At 46.3% G+C, this 21,142-nt stretch overlaps 1 protein-coding gene across 1 annotated transcript in view; it reads right to left on the bottom strand.

The window, feature by feature from the left end:
- Positions 1 to 21,142, bottom strand: part of TCF7L1 (transcription factor 7 like 1) — a 165,049-nt gene that overhangs the window by 13,760 nt on the left and 130,147 nt on the right. Inside the window, exon 4 of the mRNA XM_081254021.1 lies at positions 11,846 to 11,929. Coding sequence (XP_081110147.1) covers positions 11,846 to 11,929 — 84 coding nt within the window. The remainder of the gene's footprint in view (positions 1 to 11,845; positions 11,930 to 21,142) is intronic.

Genomic DNA, 21,142 nt, shown 5'->3' with positions numbered 1-21,142 from the left:
TCACAGGTGAATTCTATCAAACATTTAGAGAAGAGCTAACACCTATGCTTCTCAAACGCTTCCAAAAAGTTGTGGAGGAAGGAACACTCCCAAACTCATTCTGTGAGGCCACCATCACCCTGATACCAAAACCAGACAAAGACACTACAAAAAAAGAAAATTACAGACCAATATCACTGTTGAATATAGATGCAAATATCCTCAACAAAATACTAGCAAACAGAATCCAACAACACATTAAAAGGATCATACACCATGATCAAGTGGGGTTCATCTGAGGCATGGAAGGATTCTTCAATATATGCAAATCAATCAATGTGATACACCATATTAACAAATTGAAGAAGAAAAACCATATGATCATCTCAATAGATGCAGAAAAAGCTTTCAACAAAATTCAACACCCATTTATGATAAAAACTCTCCAGAAAGTGGGCATACAGGGAACCTACCTCAACATAATGAAGGTTTGTCATATATGACAAACCCACAGCAAACATCATTCTCAATGGTGAAAACCTGAAAGCATTTCCTCTAAGATCAGGAACAAGACAAGGATGTCCACTCTCGCCACTATTATTCAACACAGTTTTGGAAGTCCTAGCCACGGCAATCAGAGAAGAAAAAGAAAAGGAATACAAATTGGAAAAGAAGAAGGAAAGTTGTCACTGTTTGCAGATGACATGATACTATACATAGAGAATCCTAAAGATGCCACCAGAAAACTTCGAGAGCTAATCAATGAATTTGATAAAGTTGCAGGATACAAAATTAATGCACAGGGCTTCCCTGGTGGCGCAGTGGTTGAGAATCCGCCTGCCAATGCAGGGGACGCGGGTTCGAGCCCTGGTCTGGGAAGATCCCACATGCTGCGGAGCAACTAGGCCCGTGAGCCACAACTACTGAGCCTGCGCGTCTGGAGCCTGTGCTCCGCAACAAGAGAGGCCGCGATAGTGAGAGGCCCGCGCACCGCGATGAGGAGTGGCCCCCACTTGCCGCAGCTAGAGAAAGCCCTCGCACAGAAATGAAGAGCCAACACAGCCATAAATAAATAAATAAATAAATAAATAAAATTAAAAAAAAAAATTAATGCACAGAAATCTTTTGCATTCCTATACACTAATGATAAGAAATCTGAAAGAGAAATTAAGGAAACACTCCCATTTCCCATTGCAACAAAAAGAATAAAATACCTAGGAATAAACCTACCTAGGGAGACAAAAGACCTGTATGCAGAAAACTATAAGACACTGATGAAAGAAATTAAAGATGATACCAACAGATGGAGAGATATACCATGTTCTTGGATTGGAAGAATCACTATTGTGAAAATGACTATGCTACCCAAAGCAACCTACAGATTCAATGCAACCCCTATCAAATTACCAATGGCATTTTTTACAGAACTAGAACAAAAAATCTTAAAATTTGTATGGAGACACAAAAGACCCCGAATAGCCAAAGCAGTTTTGAGGGAAAAAAACAGAGCTGGAGGAATTAGACTCCCTGACTTCAGGCTATACTATAAAGCTACAGTAATCAAGACAATATGGTACTGGCACAAAAACAGAAACATAGATCAATGGAACAAGATAGAATGCCCAGAGATAAGCCCAAGCACCTATGGTCAAGTAATCTGTGACAGAGGAGGCAAGGATATACAATGGAGAACAGACAGTCTCTTCAATAAGTGGTGCTGGGAAAACTGGACAGCTACATGTAAAAGAATGAAATTAGAACACTCCCTAAGACCATACACAAAAATAAACTGAAAATGGATTAGAGACCTAAATGTAACACCGGACACTATAAAACTCTTAGAGGAAAACATAGGAAGAACCCTCTTTGACATAAATCACAGCAAGATCTTTTTTGATCCACCTCCTAGAGTAATGGAAATAAAAACAAAAATAAACAAATGGGGCCTAATGAAACTTCAAAGCTTTTGCACAGCAAAGGAAACCATAAACAAGACCAAAAGACAACCCTCAGAATGGGAGAAAATATTTGCAAACGAATCAATGGACAAAGGATTAATCTCCAAAATATATAAACAGCTCATGCAGCTCAATATTAAAAAAACAAACAACCCAATCCAAAAATGGGCAGAAGACCTAAATAGACATTTCTCCAAAGAAGACATACAGATGGCCAACAGGCACATGAAAAGCCGCTCAACATCACTAATTATTAGAGAAATGCAAATCAAAACTACGATGACATACCACCTCATACCAGTTAGAATGGGCATCATCAGAAAATCTACACACAACAAATGCTGGAGAGGGTGTGGAGAAAAGGGAACCCTCTTGCACTGTTGGTGGGAATGTAAACTGATACAGCCACTATGGAGAACAGTATGGAGGTTCCTTAAGAAACTAAAAATAGAATTACCATATGACCCAGCAATCCCACTACTGGGCATATACCCAGAGAAAACCATAATTCAAAAAGACACATGCACCCCAATGTTCATTGCATCACTATTTACAATAGCCAGGTCATGGAAGCAAGCTCTATGCCCATCGACAGACGAATGGATAAAGAAGTTTTGGTACATACGTACAATGGAATATTATTCAGCCATAAAAAGGAATGAAATTGGGTCATTTGTAGAGTCGTGGATGGACCTAGTGACTGTCATACAGAGTGAAGTAAGTCAGAAATAGAAAAACAAATATCGTATATTAATGCATATATGTGGAACCTAGAAATATGGTACAGATGAACCGGTTTGTAGGGCAGAAATTGAGACACAGATGTAGAGAACAAATGTATGGACACCAACGGGGGAAAGCGGCAGGGGGTGGGGGAGGTGGTGTGATGAACTGGGAGATCGGGATTGACATGTATACACTGATGTGTATAAAATGGATAACTAATGAGAACCTACTGTATAAAAAAATAAAATAAAATTCAAAAATTCAAAAAAAATAAAAGAAAAAACAAGGGAATGGGTGTTGGGAAGATAGATGAAATAAACACAGAAAAATACTGATGGTTGTATGGGTACATGGGATTTCTTTGTACTGTCTTGTTTTGTATATGGTTGAAAATTTTTGCAGTAAAATTAAAAAAGAAAAAGAAAAAGAAAAAGAAACTGACAAACAGCACCGAATGGGTGGCAGAGTTAAGTACAAAGCAGGGAAATGTGAGTTTTATTTGAAAACGCAGGTCTCCTCACTTTAACACTCCATGAGTTATTATTATTGGTTCCCATTAGGTGGCATCATTTTCCAAAAAATGGACTGGAAGGTGGTGGGTTCGCAGAAAGAAAAAGGAAGGCAGACTTTTCCTTGGTCAGGCTGGGAAGATGAGGCCTCTGGGACTGATTAGCAAAAATCACTCTCCTTAGGGCTGACTCAGGGAAAGCTCTCCTAGGAGGCTACCATCCCAAGAAAAGTTCCTGCTTTTTTTTGCTCCTTTGCTGTCCCCAGGGGCAGGATGCTCACAACATAAACCTCGGCCAAGGGCAGGAACGTTGAGAACCGCCACACACTTCTCAGTGGACAGCCTGCTCTGTAGTGCAAAGAGCACGCCCAACCCAGGGTACAGGTGTTCCCTGGGCAAGGTAGCCGAGTCCAGTTTTATCCAAAGAAGAGCATCTCAGAGCCACCTTGGACCTGAATCCTTCCAGCCCATCACGCAGACCCACCCCTTTCCCAGCTCAAGTGTTTCTTGTCTGGTTTGGTCTGTTTCTAGGGTTGGTCCAAGCCAAAGTTCTCCTTGAAACTCCTGGTCCTGAGGAAGCAATTCATCCTCTCTTCTACTGTTCATGACTTTCTTCCAAGTTCTAAGTAAAGCCCACGTTCCACCGTAGATGGACCAGCCACCTCTCCACAAACCGTCCTTCCATGAGGCCCTGCCACTCTCCACCACCTGACACAGACCACCCAACAGGCTGCCCAGAAAAGATCCTCAGAGGTGCACTGGGTTGCTAAATGTACCTGACTTTATATGTTTAAGAAATATGCTCGGGGCTTCCCTGGTGGCACAGTGGTTGAAAATCCGCCTGCCGATGCAGGGGACACGGGTTCGAGCCCTGGTCTGGGAAGATCCCACATGCCGCGGAGCAACTGGGCCCGTGAGCCACAACTACTGAGCCTGCGCGTCTGGAGCCTGTGCTCCGCAACAAGAGAGGCCGCGACAGTGAGAGGCCCGTGCACCGCGATGAACAGTGGCCCCCGCTTGCTGCAACTAGAGAAAGCCCGCGCACAGAAACAAAGACCCAACACAGCCAAAAATAAAAAAATAAATTAATTTAAAAAAAAAAGAAAAAAAAGAAATGTGCTCTATCCACAATCAATCGTCTGTTTAGTGATTGAGAAAACCTTCTCTTTGAGTGGGTCAGACTGTTTTCAAGAGATTATGTGCTCAAATGCAGGACTTGGGGGGAAAAGGAAACTGGTTTGTTCCTAAAATACCAGTCCAGTCACAGCGGTGTATTTATAATCTAAGCAGGGGCAAAGAGGAACTTAATTAAAGTTGAGGGAAAAAACTCCCAATTCTCTCTGTGTGCACACACACACCACTCTCTAACAAATACCACTTTAAAGGCGAAATGTAAGCTCTTTGCCAATTCTGTCATCGTATCCTATCAAAGAAAGGAAATCTGAACATATGTCCCCTATACAGAATTTTCAAGAGAAATGGAAATTCACACTTTTATTTATTGGGTAAATGTTTGTGGAGACTGTCTACACAGCAGGGACCGATTTGGGCAGTCGAAGGGCTGGAGGCCAACAAGCAGAGGTGGAAGGAACCTGGGTCTCTGACGACATGGCTGGATTGCTGATCTAATTGGTCCGGCAGAAAATACGGATCACAGGTATTTATGTTGCATCAACTATGTGCCAGGCACAGTTCTAGGTCTCGTGAATGCACTAGAGAATCTTGTCTTTTTAGACAAAAATACCTATCCTTGTGGTAGGTACATTCTAATTGGACAGACAGACAATAAGCCAAATAAATAAATAACTAAAATATTAGATAGCGATAAATGTTAAGGAGAAAAACCAAGTCAGGGACGGCAGAAAAGAAGCGAGGCAGGTGTGGGTTATAAGGTACACACGCTGACCAGGGAAGGCCTCAATGAGAAAATGACTTTTGAATGAATACACAAAGGCAGTGGAGTGAGATGTGTGGGCATGAGAGGGAAGGGTGTTTTGGCAGAAGGCACCCAGCGCATTGGCTCCAAGGTGGGCAGCATGCTCCGCATGTTTGAGGAACTCCCAGGAAGCCAGTGGACTGGAGCATAGAGAAGAAAATGACGGGATGAGAGTCTATATTAACGGACTAATAAATATTCTCTGAGCTCCTCACAGGCGGCAAGCAGTAAGCTGAAGGCTCTGAAAGATGTGAAGATAAATCCAGGGTCTCTGTAGGGGAGCAGCAGAGAGAAAATGCTGCAAGGAATTAGAATGTGCTTTAGGTCCTTCTTGGAAGCAGTGGTACATTTCTGAGGTGTTTGCAAATTGGACTGGGCACAAAATTCTTGGTATAAATCTTTCCTTATCAAGACTCTCCCTTTTCTACTGTTTGCTGGCATTGAAGGCAGCAAAAGAGAATCCTGAGTTTACCTTTATTTTTGTTACTTTGACACTGGCCTTTTCCTTCCTGCATAGATGCTTGTAGGAAAAAACCCCAACAAATTAAACCCTTACAATTTAGACTGTTGCCAGGATGTGTCTAGGTAAATGTCAACTTTCATTTACTTTGTAGAATTCAGGTGAGCGCTTTCAAGCTATACACTTGAGTTTTTGTTTGTATTTATTTATTTACTTGTTTTTTATTTTGGGGCCATGCCGTGCAGCATGTGGGCTCTTAGTTCTCCGACCGGGGATGGAACCCATGCCCGCTGCAGTGGAAGCACGGAGTCTTAACCACTGGACCGCCAGGGAAGTCCCTAGCTTTTGTTTCTAAAGCCCAGTCTCACTTTCTTATTGCCCACTGCCGTTTTTATTGGTTGTGTGGTCTCTTCCTCAGGGACACTATTTGTAGACTGGTTCTTAGTTTCTCTCCTCTATCATCATCTTTTTCATCTGTGTCATCAGTGCACAGACTTGACTTGCCACGATGTCCATTCTGCTTTTCACTAAGAGTAATGAGCTGGGAGACCCAAGTAAGGTTTCCCAAAAGCTAAGTCTCAGTAGCAGAAACTAGTAAAGGAATGACGGAGGTCAATAATCTTCAATGCCTGCCATGAATCGTGGGTGCAAGTTCGATGAGAAACAGGGCATTTATGTAACTTCAAAGCCTCTCCCTACGGAGCGCTTATTAATTACAAAGGGAAAGAATAACCTCACAGAGGAAACACGCGTCAGACACCACCTTAATCAAACGATCAAAGCCAACACCACCGACTTTGGGACAAATGGACAATAAATAAATGAGGACAAATGGACAATAAATAAATGAGAACAAATGGACATCGGACTCCCGATGTGATGCACGGAGAGGCGCACATCAGTGCGGTGGTGTTCCTGCCAAAAAAGCACAACCTGAATCTAACCATGAGGAAACCTCAGACAAACCGAATGGAGGGACATTCTACAAAACAGCTGGTCTGTACTTCTCCAAAGATGTCAAGGTCAGGAAAGAGGAAGGCTAAGGAACTCTGCGAGATTAAAGGAGACTAAAGGACTGGCAACGAAATGTAACCTGCGACCCTGGGTTGAACTGTGGACCAAGAAACACATGCAGCTTAACAGGCATTACTGGGACATTTACTGAAATTTGAATATATATTGTGGGTCAGGTAATATGAAATGTTAATTTCTTGATTTTGCTAACTGTACTGTGGTCATTGTAAGATACTGTCTTTCTTCTTAAGAAATACATCTGAAGTATTTAGGGGTAAAGGGGCACAATGTTTCCAACTTACTGGCAAACTGTTAAGAAAAACTCAATATACTGCATGTGTCTGTGTGTGTGTGAGAGAGAGAGAGAGAGGGAGAGGGAGAGAGAGAGGGAGAGGGAGGGAGTGCAGGGTGGGCAAGGGATGGGGCAAAATCTCTGGATCTAGATAAAAAGTATATGGGATAGCTAGTGGGAAGCAGCCGCATAGCACAGGGAGATCAGCTCGGTGCTTTGTGACCACCTAGAGGGGTGGGATAGAGAGGGTGGGAGGGAGGGAGACGCAAGAGGGAAGAGATATGGGAACATAGGTATATGTATAACTGATTCACTTTGTTATAAAGCAGAAACTAACACACCATTGTAAAGCAATTATACTCCAATAAAGATGTAAAATAAATAAATAAATAAAAATACATTAAAAAAAGTTTCCTATTAAAATAAATTTGGTATTTTAAAAGTGAGTCAATTAAAAGAAATAAAAATACAAAAAAAAAGGTATATGGGAGTTCATTGTATTATTCTTGCAATTTTTCTGAAAGTTTAAACTTATATCCAAAAAAAAAGTGAATACTATATAGTAGGAATTGAAATCAGCACTGGAGGTAGAATGGAGCAGCAACAGGCTATATGATGAGTTTTGGGGTCTGCACGGGTATATTTATAAGATGGAGAAACTATACAATTTAAAAAGGGAAACTTCGATGAATGTTTTTAATCAAGAACTGGCATGCTGAGAGAAGTCAGGCTTCTCAGCGCTCAGCTCAGCTATTTCTTCGGAGCAGTGAGACAGTCACCCTTTAGGAGGGCTTCCAGGCCCTGCCTTCCATTAGCCATTGGATGCAAAGCAATGCGCCTTGCTTCTGAGCGTGGCCCAAAGCTTAGTGCTAAAACAGGGTGTTCACTATGGTTAAAAGAAGCATTCAGTCATCATCTAGAAAGCAAGTTACAGGTGTGCACACACACAGAAAAGAGACTGAAATAAAATGCTTGTGGGTGGTGGGAGTACAGGTCTTTTTCTGTGTACTTTTGCATTTTCCCAGGTGTTCTACAGACACATGCATTACTTTTCTGGTTTCAAAAATGATTTAATTAGGGACTTCCCTGATGGTTCAGTGGTTAAGACTCCATGCTTCCAACACAGGGGGCACAGGTTCGATCCTTGGTCGGGGAATTAAGATCTCACATGCCACACGGTGTGGCCAAAAAATTAAAAAAAAAAAAAGATTTAATTAAAAATCCTGAACAAGAAGAGGAATTGGACTCAGGGGCAGAGAGGGGTTCAGAAGTGGGCATCTACCTTTCCCCAGATCACCGATTCTCCAACCATTCACAAATGCTTCCTGAGTACCTATGCTGTGCCAAGCATCATGACAGGTGCTAGGTAAACAGATGTGAACAAAAGAGTTGAGAGTCCTATCTTTGGGTCGGTTATACTCTGGAAGTGCGTATATTTGTTTTGTGTGGTTGGGCACAGCGATCTGGGGAGAGGGTGGAGGGAGTGACAGGGACCAGGCACGTGGGCCACGGTGAGGGATCAGGGTAACAGTCTACACGCAGGGATACTTAGTTTTTAGAGCTTGTTTCGAAGGCATAAAAATTCAAGTGGTAATAACATGTAATTCCATCCCCACCCTGGCCCAGTTACGGCTTATTTATACACATTTCCCTGACAGGCTTCGACATGACTCACTACATCTCTCCGAGCAGGCAGGCTGTTTCCTCCATTTGCCCTTCTCCCAGGGCCAAACTCGTCTTCAAATATTTTGCTCATGATTCCAAAAGGAATTTCATAATCAAGTGTTTTCATTTTTCTAATAAAAAAAGCCAGCGTCCAAACCTCCGACTACTTCCGGTAACCTGCTTCTCTGCTTACGCCTGCAGCCTACAGAATCCGGCATCGAATAAACTGGGATGATCTCTGGGCCCTCCTTCCCTTTTGCCTCTGATATGCGCTGAGGGCAGTGATTCTCAATTCTGGCTGCCCCTTAGAATCTTCCAGGGAGCTTAGAAAAGTAAGATACCAGCCCCACCCCAGACCAGTTAAATCATATCCTTGAGAGAGCAGATGCTAAATTCTACAGGCTTATTGCCTCCATTACCTCTGCAATGTGTCTATTTGATCTGGCACCTAATAATTCGAGCCTTCATCACCTCTTAGTCTGCTAAATGAATAGTATTTTTTTTTTTTTTAATTTTTTGCGGTACGCGGGCCTCTCACTGTTGCGGCCTCTCCCCTTGCGGAGCACAGGCTCCGGACGCGCAGGCTCAGCGGCCATGGCTCACGGGCCCAGCTGCTCCGCGGCATGTGGGATCTTCCTAGACCGGGGCATGAACCCGTGTCCCCTGGCTCGGCAGGCAGACTCTCAACCACTGCGCCACCAGGGAAGCCCTAAATGAGCAGTATTTTAATTGTTCCTTCCTTCTCTTCATCAAAGCAGTGCTACTGGTGGTGGTGGTGGGGATAGTAGCAAGCTAGCCACCACTGAGTCTTATTCTGTGCAAGTTACAATTCTAAACTCATTACAGTGCGTGGCCTCATTTTCACACAACTCTGAGGTCAAGTCCTCTTCTAATTCCTGTTTTATAGATGAGGAAACCAAGGCAAAGAGAGATGAGGTAATTTCCTGCAGCTGCACAAGTAGGAAGAGGTGGAGCTGGGATTCAAGCCCACTTTATTAAACAACCTCCAACACACGGGCATCTCAGGTTTGGCTCCTACATACACGTACACACGTGTATCTCAGAAGTTAGAATGAGAAGCCCTGACTTGAAAATGGAAAATGGTGGTCTTCTCCCAGTTTACAGAATTTCAGGTTAATGTTAAGGTTTTTCTCCCATGAATGTTCTTTAATTTTTGAAGCCTGTTTCTGTTTATCTACATTAGAGTGCAGAGTATAATAATATACAACTTACTAGAAAAGTATCTATTTTGCTATCTACCATGTAATGTGTCCACTGTTCCCGGTTTTCCACTCTCAGACAAAACATGAGCCCCTGATCCAAAGCAGTCCTGAGATCATATCCGTAGAACACACATCTGCAGTAGCTGTAGGTTTGCCTGGCAGTGGGGACTATGGGTAGAGAACCTTGTTAAGAGCTTAGGGATGTCATATATTTTCATGCCATTTACACTGAGATAATAAGTGAGGATGAGTAGCTGATTTATTTAAGGAAAAGAATCCAGAAGGAAAATGGAAGCTTAGAGAGGGCAAAAAAAACCCTTGATAATGTCTATTAATACAGTCTCCCAGAACCAATGAAAGAATTATAGGAAGCAGAGGGTTGAGAAAAAGTTGGACAAATGACTAGCCTAGGCATTAGATGGCAAATGGATCGGGGATGGGGGTGGGAGGTCTAACTCTTGTGTGAAGTTGGGCGGTGAACATTAGAAGGGAAATAAGATGATGCATCACAGGAGGAGGAGGGCCATACACAGGCTTTTTATTTCATTTTTCAGAGCTGTGCAACAGGGAGGATGGGAAACTCAAAGAGTCCATGTGTTAATTTGAAAGAGAATTCACTTCCTCTAAATGTAAATGAAGATTTTAGAAGATACATGGACAGTATGTGAAGGATCCTGGCTGGGGGATGCCACAGGATGGGTGGGGTGTCAGCGAAGATTTGAAACAGAGACAGCTGTGCTGGGAGGGGACAAGCCAACTTTGTGGCGGGGTCGGGGGGGGGGGGGGGTTGGGATGCCATGTCCTCCACAAGGACTGACCACTAGAGGGCACCTGTACCTCGCGCTCGGCCATCCCGAGCTGTTCTGGAATCTGGAGGGCCACAGGCCCAACGGGCTACTCAGGACTTGGTGACTGGCCACAGACCTCTCAGGGCAGCCTGCACAGGATGGCTGGCCCTGCTGATCACTGGTTTCTCCTAGAGATTGTGAGACAGCAATCCCCACCTGTCTCCCCAGTGGATGGCTGTGACAATCACCTCAGGACGACACGTGACATTGCTTTGTGAACTACCGAGGGCTCTGCCACTGTAAGCTGGTCTCATGATTCCTGGAAATCATACGGGCTCATTGGGCCATTATGTATCTCTCTACGTATACCTTCCTTCTCCTCAACTAGGCTCTAAGCTTTTAACGACAAAGGACTGAGAATATCTTAAGATGTCCTGAAGGAGGTGAAATACTATGTCTGGATTTGCTTGAAAACAACCCATTGTGGCTGAAGGGAACCACTGACATTTTCCCTACTAAAGTTTTAGAAGTATCATGTATTCCCAAGTCTCCCTGTCTGTAAAATGGATGAGTCACACCAGCTGGGGTTCCTTCTAACTGGACCCTCTGTATTTCTGAGATCCACTGCACAGGGGACAATATCCGTTAGCTTGTGGGGCACGTGGGTTGCCCCAAGCTCTTAAGAAAGTCCAGGAAAAGGGGATGCAGGGTCCCGGCTGGGAACATCTCCTATCCTAACGATTTCAGTCTGTTGCAAGCCCAGGTGAGGAGACCCGTCAGATCCCATTGCTCTTCCTCCCAGGACGCTCCAGACCTTCCTTTGTGGCTGTGCTGCCTCGGACCTTGGCAGGAAGCCTCAGTTGCCCCTCGGGATTTTTGTTTGCCTATGTTTTGATTTAATTCTTTTCTCTAACATCCTTTACAGAAGAGCCTCTTCAACTGTTGCCATGCAGCTCTGCAGGAGAATCGGGGGCTGCTGACCGAGCTCCAGCGGGAGAGAAAGGAGAGAATGGAGAACGCCGCTGCTCAGGTGGAGGGGCGGCAGGGGAGGACCGGGGTCACCAGCCAGGGGCAGGGCTGGCGTTTCCGATCGCACAACATCCCGGGTGGTGTGAGCGCGTGCCGAGGGGGCAGTGATGGGGGCGTGCACAGGCAACACCCTAACTGCTGTGCCCCTGACCGTTCGGCTCACACGCTTGGGGCAATACTTGCTAGAACTGCGGGAAGGTGGAGGCAGGGACATAGGACAAGTCAGCGAGAGTGTCCCTTCCACGCTTTAAGGAGAAACGGACTTACCAAGTGTGCTGGGGACGGTGACCTGGTATCCTTGACCGTGGCGCTGGCGGGGACATCGAGGAGGGGCCATTTCATCTGCAGGTACTGCACAGGGGACAGAAAACAATGCAGCTGGTGAGTGGGGGCCTCTCATGCACCCCAAGGGAGCAGGGAGGCGCTCTGTGGTGGGGGGCACGGCCGTGGCTTATTTTACCTGCACGCTCCTTACTGTGTCAATGGCCAGAGATCAGAAGAGTGTAGAGCATACATTGACAACCACTACTGCCATCAGCCCCTCCGTCATTCTGGGGTAAAAACATGAGAGCAGGGCTTCCCTGGTGGCGCAGTGGTTGGGAGTCCGCCTCCTGATGCAGGGGACACGGGTTCGTGCCCCGGTCCGGGAAGATCCCACATGCCGCAGAGCGGCTGGGCCCGTGAGCCATGGCCGCTGAGCCCGCGCGTCCGGAGCCTGTGCTCCGCAACGGGAGAGGCCACGACAGTGAGAGGCCCGCGTACCGCAAAAAACATAAATAACTAAATAACTAAATAACCATAGGCTTTAAAAAATAAATAAATAAATGACAGCACAACGGACCAAAGTATTCAAAGACCCTGTTGCTGAGGGTCTTTAGTAGCGGGACAAGCAAGGCTCATCAAGGGACCCAGGGCTCCCAGATGGTCATCCTGCCTGTTCATTTCCATCTCTTACAGCATCACACACAACACTCCCCAGGAAATAAACAGCCTCTCCAGAACTATCTGGTGAATGAATGAATAAAAACCATCTGCCTGACACTTCCAGGGTCACGAGTAATATCTGTCCATATTCAAGGATGTGGATCTTTACTTCGTTGTAGTGTTTCTCGATCTTGAAAAGATTTTCCAGTACCCTACCCTCTCCCATGTATGACTGCAAAAAAACCAAACCAAACGATAAATCCCCAACACACACACACACACACACACACACACACACACACACACACACACATTGTCTTTAAACGAAAAGCCTCTCCTCAACCCCAGCATGGCAGAGTCTTGGGCAAGAGTCTGGGAGAGAACGGGTGGAGAGGCAGTGACGGGCTCTGGAGTTGAGCGTTCGTGGGTTCAGGTTCTCAGTCTGCCAATTATGCTGTGTGACCCTGGATAAGTGTCTTAACACCTCTGAGCCTCAGTTTCTTCATCCATAAAGCAAGGCGATGATCACTAACGTTACACGTTGTTAGAAGGATTAGGGACAATGCCTAGTATTGAACACGGTGCTGTGCACGTGGAAGACATTTGATAAATGGCAGCTATTATTTTCCTAAGCAAACCATTAGTCTTTGCCAGGAGCAAAATACACATGTTGTCTGAGTGTCAACACTGATCTGGTGCTTCTGGGCAGCAGACCAGCCATGCAGCCTCTTTGTAGAATTCTTGAGGCCACTTTGAAAATTCGAGCTCTAATAGAATGTGGTGGCTCCAGGAAGAGTTTCCCAAGGAGACAGAAAGAAGTCTTTGAATCATCCCTTGCTCTGGTCATTCAGTTTCAGGGGAGGGGGAGAAAACTCATGATTTGGCCTTGAGCTCTGAGCACAGGTCAGGAATGGAGGCTGGGCAGTGCCCCTTTGCCCTCCACCATCAACCACAAAAACTGACTGAGAGGGCAGGGGCTGGGCTTTCCAAAAGGTATCCACCGGCAGGAATAATAACCCAAGGACACATCTGCCAAGGGCCAGCGAGCGGCAGAGACGGCAGCTGGGATGGGCCAAGGATGCCTGGCCATGGGAGGTGGGAATGGATAAGGACGGTTCCCCCCCGGGACCCTCTGGTGCCCGCCCCTCCCCCCAGTTGAATGTCATCTCTACGCCTGTGCTTTGCTGATCCTATCAGCTTCCTTCCTTCACACCCTCACTCACCTATTTCCCTTCCCAGGAGCCTACACTTCCTAGATGAACTAACCGCGATTTAAATGCCTTTGGCAAGTTAACAGCACTGGACAAACATCGGTCTAGTGAGTTAAGCTCATTTCCTTAGGGAACAACAACATTTGTGCTACGCTGGCAGTTTTCAAAGCAGACTTACACACGTAAACCAGTTGAATCTCCACAGCGGCCCTGCTACGACAAGTCAGGGTGACTGTCCTAATTTTCAGACAAGCTAATGGAGGTAAATTCAGGGTAAATGACTTGCCCACGTTATGAGGCGCTGGAGCTGAGGTCTCTTGACTTCAAATCCCACACTCTTCACCACAACATGAGTCATAAAGCTTTTCATGACACTGTCCCCTTGAACATTTCACTGCTCCCCACAGCCTCTGCTCTGATGGCCTTTTCTCTCTCCTTTTCTGTCTCGCACAGGGTTGGCCACCCAGAAGCTGAATGAATACATACACGGCCATGTTCTCCTGTTGGGACACTTGAGGTGGCTGGAGCTTACTTATCCTTGAGTAAGTAACCATCACACTCGTTTCTCTACAACCAATATCAGGTGCTCAAGAGAAGTGTCCCAAATTTACCTCTCGCCACATGAAACACAAAAGAAGTGTTCCTAAAATCCATCAACTCTACCAGCCTCTGATTCCCTATTTAGAGTCACAAAGATCCACACTGAACACTTCTTCACTCTTGTAGCTTACCAGGAATGTTTCTTAGGCCATGTCACGGTGGCCCAAAGAAATCGATCTGAATCCCGGTTTGGGACAGTGCTGCAGTTTTGGGTCTTTAAGGATACTATCCGCTGACCTTATGGGCTGTTAGACATAGCAGGCTTGTAGGGTGCTTGCACAGAGTTTCTCAACCGTGGCACTACTGACATTTTGGGCTAGAGAATTCTTCGTCATGGGGCTGTCCTGTGCATTTTAGGATGTTTACCAGCATCCCTGGCTTTACCTACTAGAATCCAGGGATGCTGCTAAACATCCCTGCCAGTAGCTCCCACTCTCCGGCCCAGTTGTGATTAGCAAAAATGTCTCCAGACTTTGCTAAATATCTCCTGGAGGGCAAAACTGCCCCCCAGTGAGAACCACTGCTCTAGTGGTTGATGAGCTGGTACCCACTATACTATAAGATGCATGAGGGTCCATGTGCCTTGGTACTGGGGCGATCAATGTACAAACATACATATAAACACATACACACACGCATAATAAGGGTTTTTAGTAGTAGCTACTATTTATGGTTGTCTATCATGTACTTGGTGGTTACATACCCCCCAAGACGTCTGGGCTTCTGATGGGAGGAAACCACGGTGGCCTCTTCTCCGCTTAAGGTCCACTCTTTTTTTAAAAATTGAAGTATAGTTGATTTACAATGTCAGTTTCTGGTGCACAGCAAAGTGATTTAGTTCTACATGTATATGCATATTCTTTTTCTTTACAGGTTATTACAAGATATTGAATATAGTTCCCTGTGCTATACAGTAGGACCTTGTTTATCTATTTTATATACGGTAGTTTGTACCTGCTAATCGCAAACTCTTAAGTGAGCCCTCTCCCACCCCGTTTCCCCTTTGGTAACCATAAATTTGTTTCCTGTGTCTGTGAGTCTGTTTCTGTTTTGTAAATAAGTTCATTTGTATCATATTTTAGATTTCTACATGTGATATCATATGATATTTGTCTTTCTCTGACTTACTTCACTTCGTATGATCGTCTCTAGGTCCATCCATGTTGCTGCAAATGGCATTATTTCATTCTTTTTTAATGGCTGAGTAATATTCCATTGTATATATGTACCACACCCTCTTTATCCATTCCTCTGTCAATGTACCTTTAGGTTGCTTCCATGTCTTGGCTATTGTAAATAGTGCTGCTATGAACATAGGGGTGCATGTATCTTTTCAAATTACAGTTTTCTCCAGATGCATGCTCAGGACCGGGATTGCTGGATCATATGGTAACTCTATTTTTAGTTTTTAGTTTTTTTTTTTAAAGAACCTCCATACTGTTTCCCATAGTGGCCGCACCAATTTACATTTCTACCAACAGCGTAGGAGGGTTCCCTCTTCTCTACCTACATAGGGGCCACTCTCACTCACTAATTTTAATGAAACCTGGAGGCTTGGAGGGTGGGTGAAAATGTTTAGCCCCGTCCACTGCTGAAGTCTGGCTCCTTACCGATAAGACAGGCGTGGAGAGGCGGTTCTGGGAATAGTGTGCGTCTTCCCAGGATCCTTCCTGCTCCAGTCGGTGACGGGGGCTGGGGGCTGTGCCTGGGTTCAGACAGGGCTTCATTCCGAGTCATAGGGAAGTGGACGGTTGTCACTTCCCCCTTTCCACTTTTCTGCTTTTTTTTTTAAGATTTTGAAACCGGTGGTGGGAGTAGGGGATGGGAGAAGACCTGTAAGAGTTGGAGTCCCTGCAGCTTAGTCATGGAAGGCCTCTGGATTGTAATTCTGAGGAAAGGAGCATTCTAAAGGGACAGCTGAGCTTCCCAGAACCATGAGCTGGGGCCGAAGGCGGCAGCAACCCCGCTCAGACTCCTTCCCAGACTCCTTCCCGGAAATCTGGGGGTGGCTGTGCCGGTCTGAATTCCTAGGTCAGGCTCAGCCCAGTGTTCAGCTGAAAGAAACCTCTCTTGGCTGTGATTCTCATGTGCGGCCAGCCCCACAGGGCTAATCACTCATTGGTGGGTAGCATGTTCTTGTGGTTTAAGAGATGTGTGGCTAAGCCTAGATTCTCTGCGCAGTCATGGCATGTGGGCAAATTAAAACTGCTGGTTTCTCCAAGCCCAGGCTAGGCTCCATCCAACTGGCCACAACTGGCTCCTGACCAGTCTCTCATGGCCAGACTTCAGCACCTCCCTCCTGGGGGATGCGCACCGTGATGGAACGCATGGCACCCGTGTGGCATCAATGCGCTGACGGCCAAGCAACAGCAACAGCCACCATTTATGGGATAAGCGCTCTCTTCTGATTCTCAACAGACAGAAAGAAAAAGCTAAACCCAAATGGTGAGGACTGTTAACCCTCAATTTACAAATGCTGCTGTGTGCGGTGACTCTCTGAGACAGGCCAGACAGGCAGTTTTCCAATCTTACTGAATCTGGGAAACTCTTTTTGTGGGACTGGAGTTCCGTGGAATGCACTTGGGGAAGTCCCTTTTTTTTTTTTTTTTTTTTGGCAACGCCGCGGGGCCTGTGGGATCTTAGTTCCCCGACCAGGGATCGAACCCACGTCCCTTGCAATGGAAGCTCAGAGTCTTAACCACTGGACCACCGGGGAAGTCCCCTCTACTTTTTTTTTTACAGTTGATTTACAATGTCATGTTAGTTTCAGGTGTAGAGCATAGTGATTCAGTCATACATACATATATATGGGAAGTTCTGCTATTGTGGTTCACAGTTAAGTATAGTGAGGCTGTGGTTTAGAACCTGTGTTTACCTTGTTAAGGAAGGACGATTCTGTTCCTTTTTTTTTTTTTTTTTTTGCGGTACGCGGGCCTCTCACTGCTGTGGCCTCTCCCGTTGTGGAGCACAGGCTCCAGACGCGCAGGCTCACCGGCCATGGCTCACGGGCCCAGCCACTCCGCGGCACACGGGATCCTCCCGGACCGGGGCACGAACCCGTGCCCCCTGCATCGGCAGGCGGACTCCCAACCGCTGCGCCACCAGGGAAGCCCCTGTTCCTATTTTTAAATCGTTTTCCCTGGGACAGTTGTTGAATGCTCTTAGAATCCACCAAAATGGTGGTTTCTCTTATTTGACTCAGACATGAGATGGATACATAAGTAATAGATCTCCTTACACTGAAGCACCCTCGTATTCCCCAGGTAAACCCTATTCGGTCACGGTGGCTTGTTCGTTCTCGTATATACTGTGGAATGCTAAACATGAGTGTTTTAAGATTCATACTTCTACATTCCGAGGAGTGAACAAGTTTTCTTTCTTTTTTTGGTGACGTCTTTATCAAATGTTGCTGTCAGTGTTATTTGGGCTTTATCATGTATACGGGTGCTGCCGCTCTTTTTCTTAATGTTCTGGGTCCCTTTTGGCCTCTTGGGCCCCTCTCCAGTACCCTCCTTGGGGATATCCCTTGGCCAGGTGGGCTGTTTCTGCTCAACTTGGGCCTAGGGAAGGGTCCCTCTGCAGCGTCTGTCACTGGAGAGCCAGAGCCCTCTTCTTGCAGGGAGGTGGGGCACTGGGCCCACAGAATCCCGCTTAGCTTGGAGACTGTGCAGCAGATTAATTGCAGCTGTGCCCTGGAATTTCCCCAACATACAAATCTTCATGATGTAAAACAGCTGGGAGGAAATCCCAGCATGCCCTGTCCAGAGGCAGAACTGCCAATGAGCTCTGGAGATTAACCCTCCGCCTCCTAGAAGGTAGGGACGGCCCCTCCCCCAGCCAGGCCCCCCAGTTCCAAGCTTGCTCTGGTGGAGACAGGAGCCTCCAGGACTCTTGGGAACGCCCACATTCTCCCCACTCACACGTTCTCACAGAAAACCCTTTAAGCAGGGCCCGGGCAAGAGGGGAAGCAAAGCCTCATGTTACAGACTCAATCGCAGTGTTCCCGGAGGGGGGTGCCCTACAGCTGGAAGTCAGGAAGCAAGTCAGCTCCAAAAGATGCCCAGGTGAGAAGACCCCACTCCACAGAATCCCTTCTACTTCTCCTTGGTGGGAGGGACAGGCCTGGTGCACACAGAAAGGGCCTCTTTCTCTACCTTTCCTGTCTTGCAGTTTTTCTGCTTCAGAGCAGAAGCTTACCCCTTTAGGTGACCAGTCTTTCCTGCCTCTCTGGTCCCCAGTGGTGAATGGAGATTCTGGGACCCCATGAATAGAGGAAAGGCCTTCCCAGGATTCCCTCCCAGGAGATGGTATGGTGCAGCAGCCACCCAGGAGCACAGGCTAGAAACCCAACCCCGTGGGCAGATGGCCGTCCACCCCACAGCGACGGGGACATCGTGCAAAATGCTCTCCACTTCCTTTTAAAGATGATCTTTAACATCAAGAATCGTATTATAGGGGCTTCCCTGGTGGCACAGTGGTTGAGAGTCCGCCTGCCGATGCAGGGGACACGGGTTCGTGCCCCGGTCCGGGAAGATCCCACATGCCGCGGAGCAGCTGGGCCCGTGAGCCATGACCACTGAGCCTGCGCGTCCGGAGCCTGTTCTCCGCAACAGGAGGGGCCACAACAGTGAGAGGCCCGTGTACCGCAAAAAAAAAAAAAAGAAAAAAAAAAAGAAAAAAAAAGAATCGTATTATAAATGAAAAAATGTGAACAATCTATCAGTTTTTCCTTACTTTCCGTTCTGCCAGAATTGGGGATGAAATTGTTCTTTGGGACAATTGCAGTGGTTTCCCAGACCCTAGAAGAGTTCAGACTTCTAAAAACCAACCTACCAGATCTCTTCCCTACTGAAAATCCTTTCTTGGTTGGTTGCTGGGTCAGGGGATACTCACCAGCAATCTAGGGCCAACGTATCCTTCTGGCTCCAACCCTCACCATCCCCACACCCCCTCACACCAGCTGCACTAAAGTTCTTTTCTTTTTTTAAAAATTAATTAATTAATTTTTGGCTGCATCGGGTCTTTGTTGCGGTGCGCGGGCTTCTCATTGCAGTGGCTTCTCTCGTTGCAGAGCACAGGGTCTAGGCGCACAGGCTCCAGCAGTTGTGGCTCATGGGCTCTAGAGCGCAGGCTCAGTAGTTGTGGCACACAGGCTTAGTTGCTCCGTGGCATGTGGGTTCTTCCCAACCAGGGCTCGAACCCGTGTCCCCTGCACTGGCAGGTGGATTCTTAACCACTGTGCCACCAGGGAGGTCCCTGCACTAAAGTACTTAATGCACTCTCACTGTGCCATATTGCTCGACTGGTTCTTGGCCTGGTGTATCCTTTACTCGTGGGAAACTCTATCCCCTCCTTGCACCAAGGTCACCTTCCCTGACAAGGCTTCTCCAGCTGCACACAACGGCCAGTCACACTCACCTCTGGGCCCCAGCTGTGCTTGGTGTTCCCATGGTACTCAGTATGCTGCTGCTGTTATCCGTTTGCAAATTCTGCCTGTCTTTTTTTTTTTTTGTGGTATGCAGGCCTCTCCCATTGCGGAGCACAGGCTCCGGACACGCAGGCTCAGCGGCCATGGTTCACGGGCCCAGCTGCTCCACAGCATGTGGGATCTTCCCGGGCCGGGGCACGAACCCGTGTCCCCTGCATCGGCAGGTGGACTCCCAACCACTGCGCCGCCAGGGAAGCCCCTGCCTGTCTTTTGAACCGTCAGTTCCTCAACGGTCACGTCCGCATCCTCAATTCCTTGCCCAGAAGCCAACATTCAGGATGCCTCCAGACCCTGTCCCACCTGGAGCTTAAGCATGTTATCAATTTCATAAGCCCCAGTTTCCACATCTGTAACATGGTTCATCCAGCCTCTTCCTGAATCCTTTCGAGACAATGAGACACACATAATGGAGCCCCTTTCACTCTTAAGCGATTCGTTCTCACTTCAATTGGCTTAGTATTGCCACAAATTTGTAAATGCAGCCTGCAGCCTATGACACCCAACGCTGCCTGTTCCTGGAGGCTTCTTAAAGTCCTCTATCTTCTATCAAAATGGACATAAGTTGATCTAAATTTGAAACGTACCAACATTGAGTAATGAACTCATTTGTGAGGAGACAGAACAGCTTTCCCAAGTGGGAACAACGTTTAGTTTTCAGAAGTCACTGAGGAAGATAAAATGAAAGTATTAGAAGAACTGGTTCCCAAACGATGGGTTAGACACAAATCCAGGAGCAAAAGCATAAAAAACAAGGTTTACACCCTTATCCCTTATTTCCTTTTTCTAAAGATGAGTAGTTTCTGCATTTGCTTAGTTTTATGAATGGCACTAACCCCCAAGTACAATCACCTTCTTTGTTTTGCTCAAGTGTAGAAGGCTGGGTTCCTTTTTCTTCTTCTTTTTAAAAATATTTATTTATTTATGTATTGGCTGCGCTGGGTCTTAGTTGTGACATGTGAAATCTAGTTCCCTGACCAGGGATTGAAGCCGGGCCCCCTGCACTGGGAGCATGGAGTCTTAACCACTGGACCACCAGGGAAGTTCCCCGGGTTCCTTCTTGAGGTTTTGTTGATAGGTGAGTTGTTACAGATAAATCCAATTAATAAATCCACAAAGCACTATAGTAAGTGACTATGCAATTTAATACAGCAGACACAATTTTCCTTGGAGAAGTTATTTAGAACCACACTTTGGTAGTGTTTTAAACCAATGAAGTGACTTTTGTCTGTCTAGCACCTGTCACAGCAACTTAGTCAACAAATATTTTTGGAGCCCCTCTGTGCACTGGCAGCAGAGGGGCTCCAAGGTTATTCCACGACTGAAGAGTAAACTCAAAAATAA

This window comes from Mesoplodon bidens (assembly GCF_964165515.1).
Source record: "Mesoplodon bidens genome assembly, chromosome: 14".
Taxonomy (NCBI): Eukaryota; Metazoa; Chordata; class Mammalia; order Artiodactyla; family Ziphiidae; genus Mesoplodon; species Mesoplodon bidens.
The sequence above is the reverse complement of the archived record's forward strand: the minus strand, read 5'-3'. Positions and strand labels throughout refer to the sequence as shown.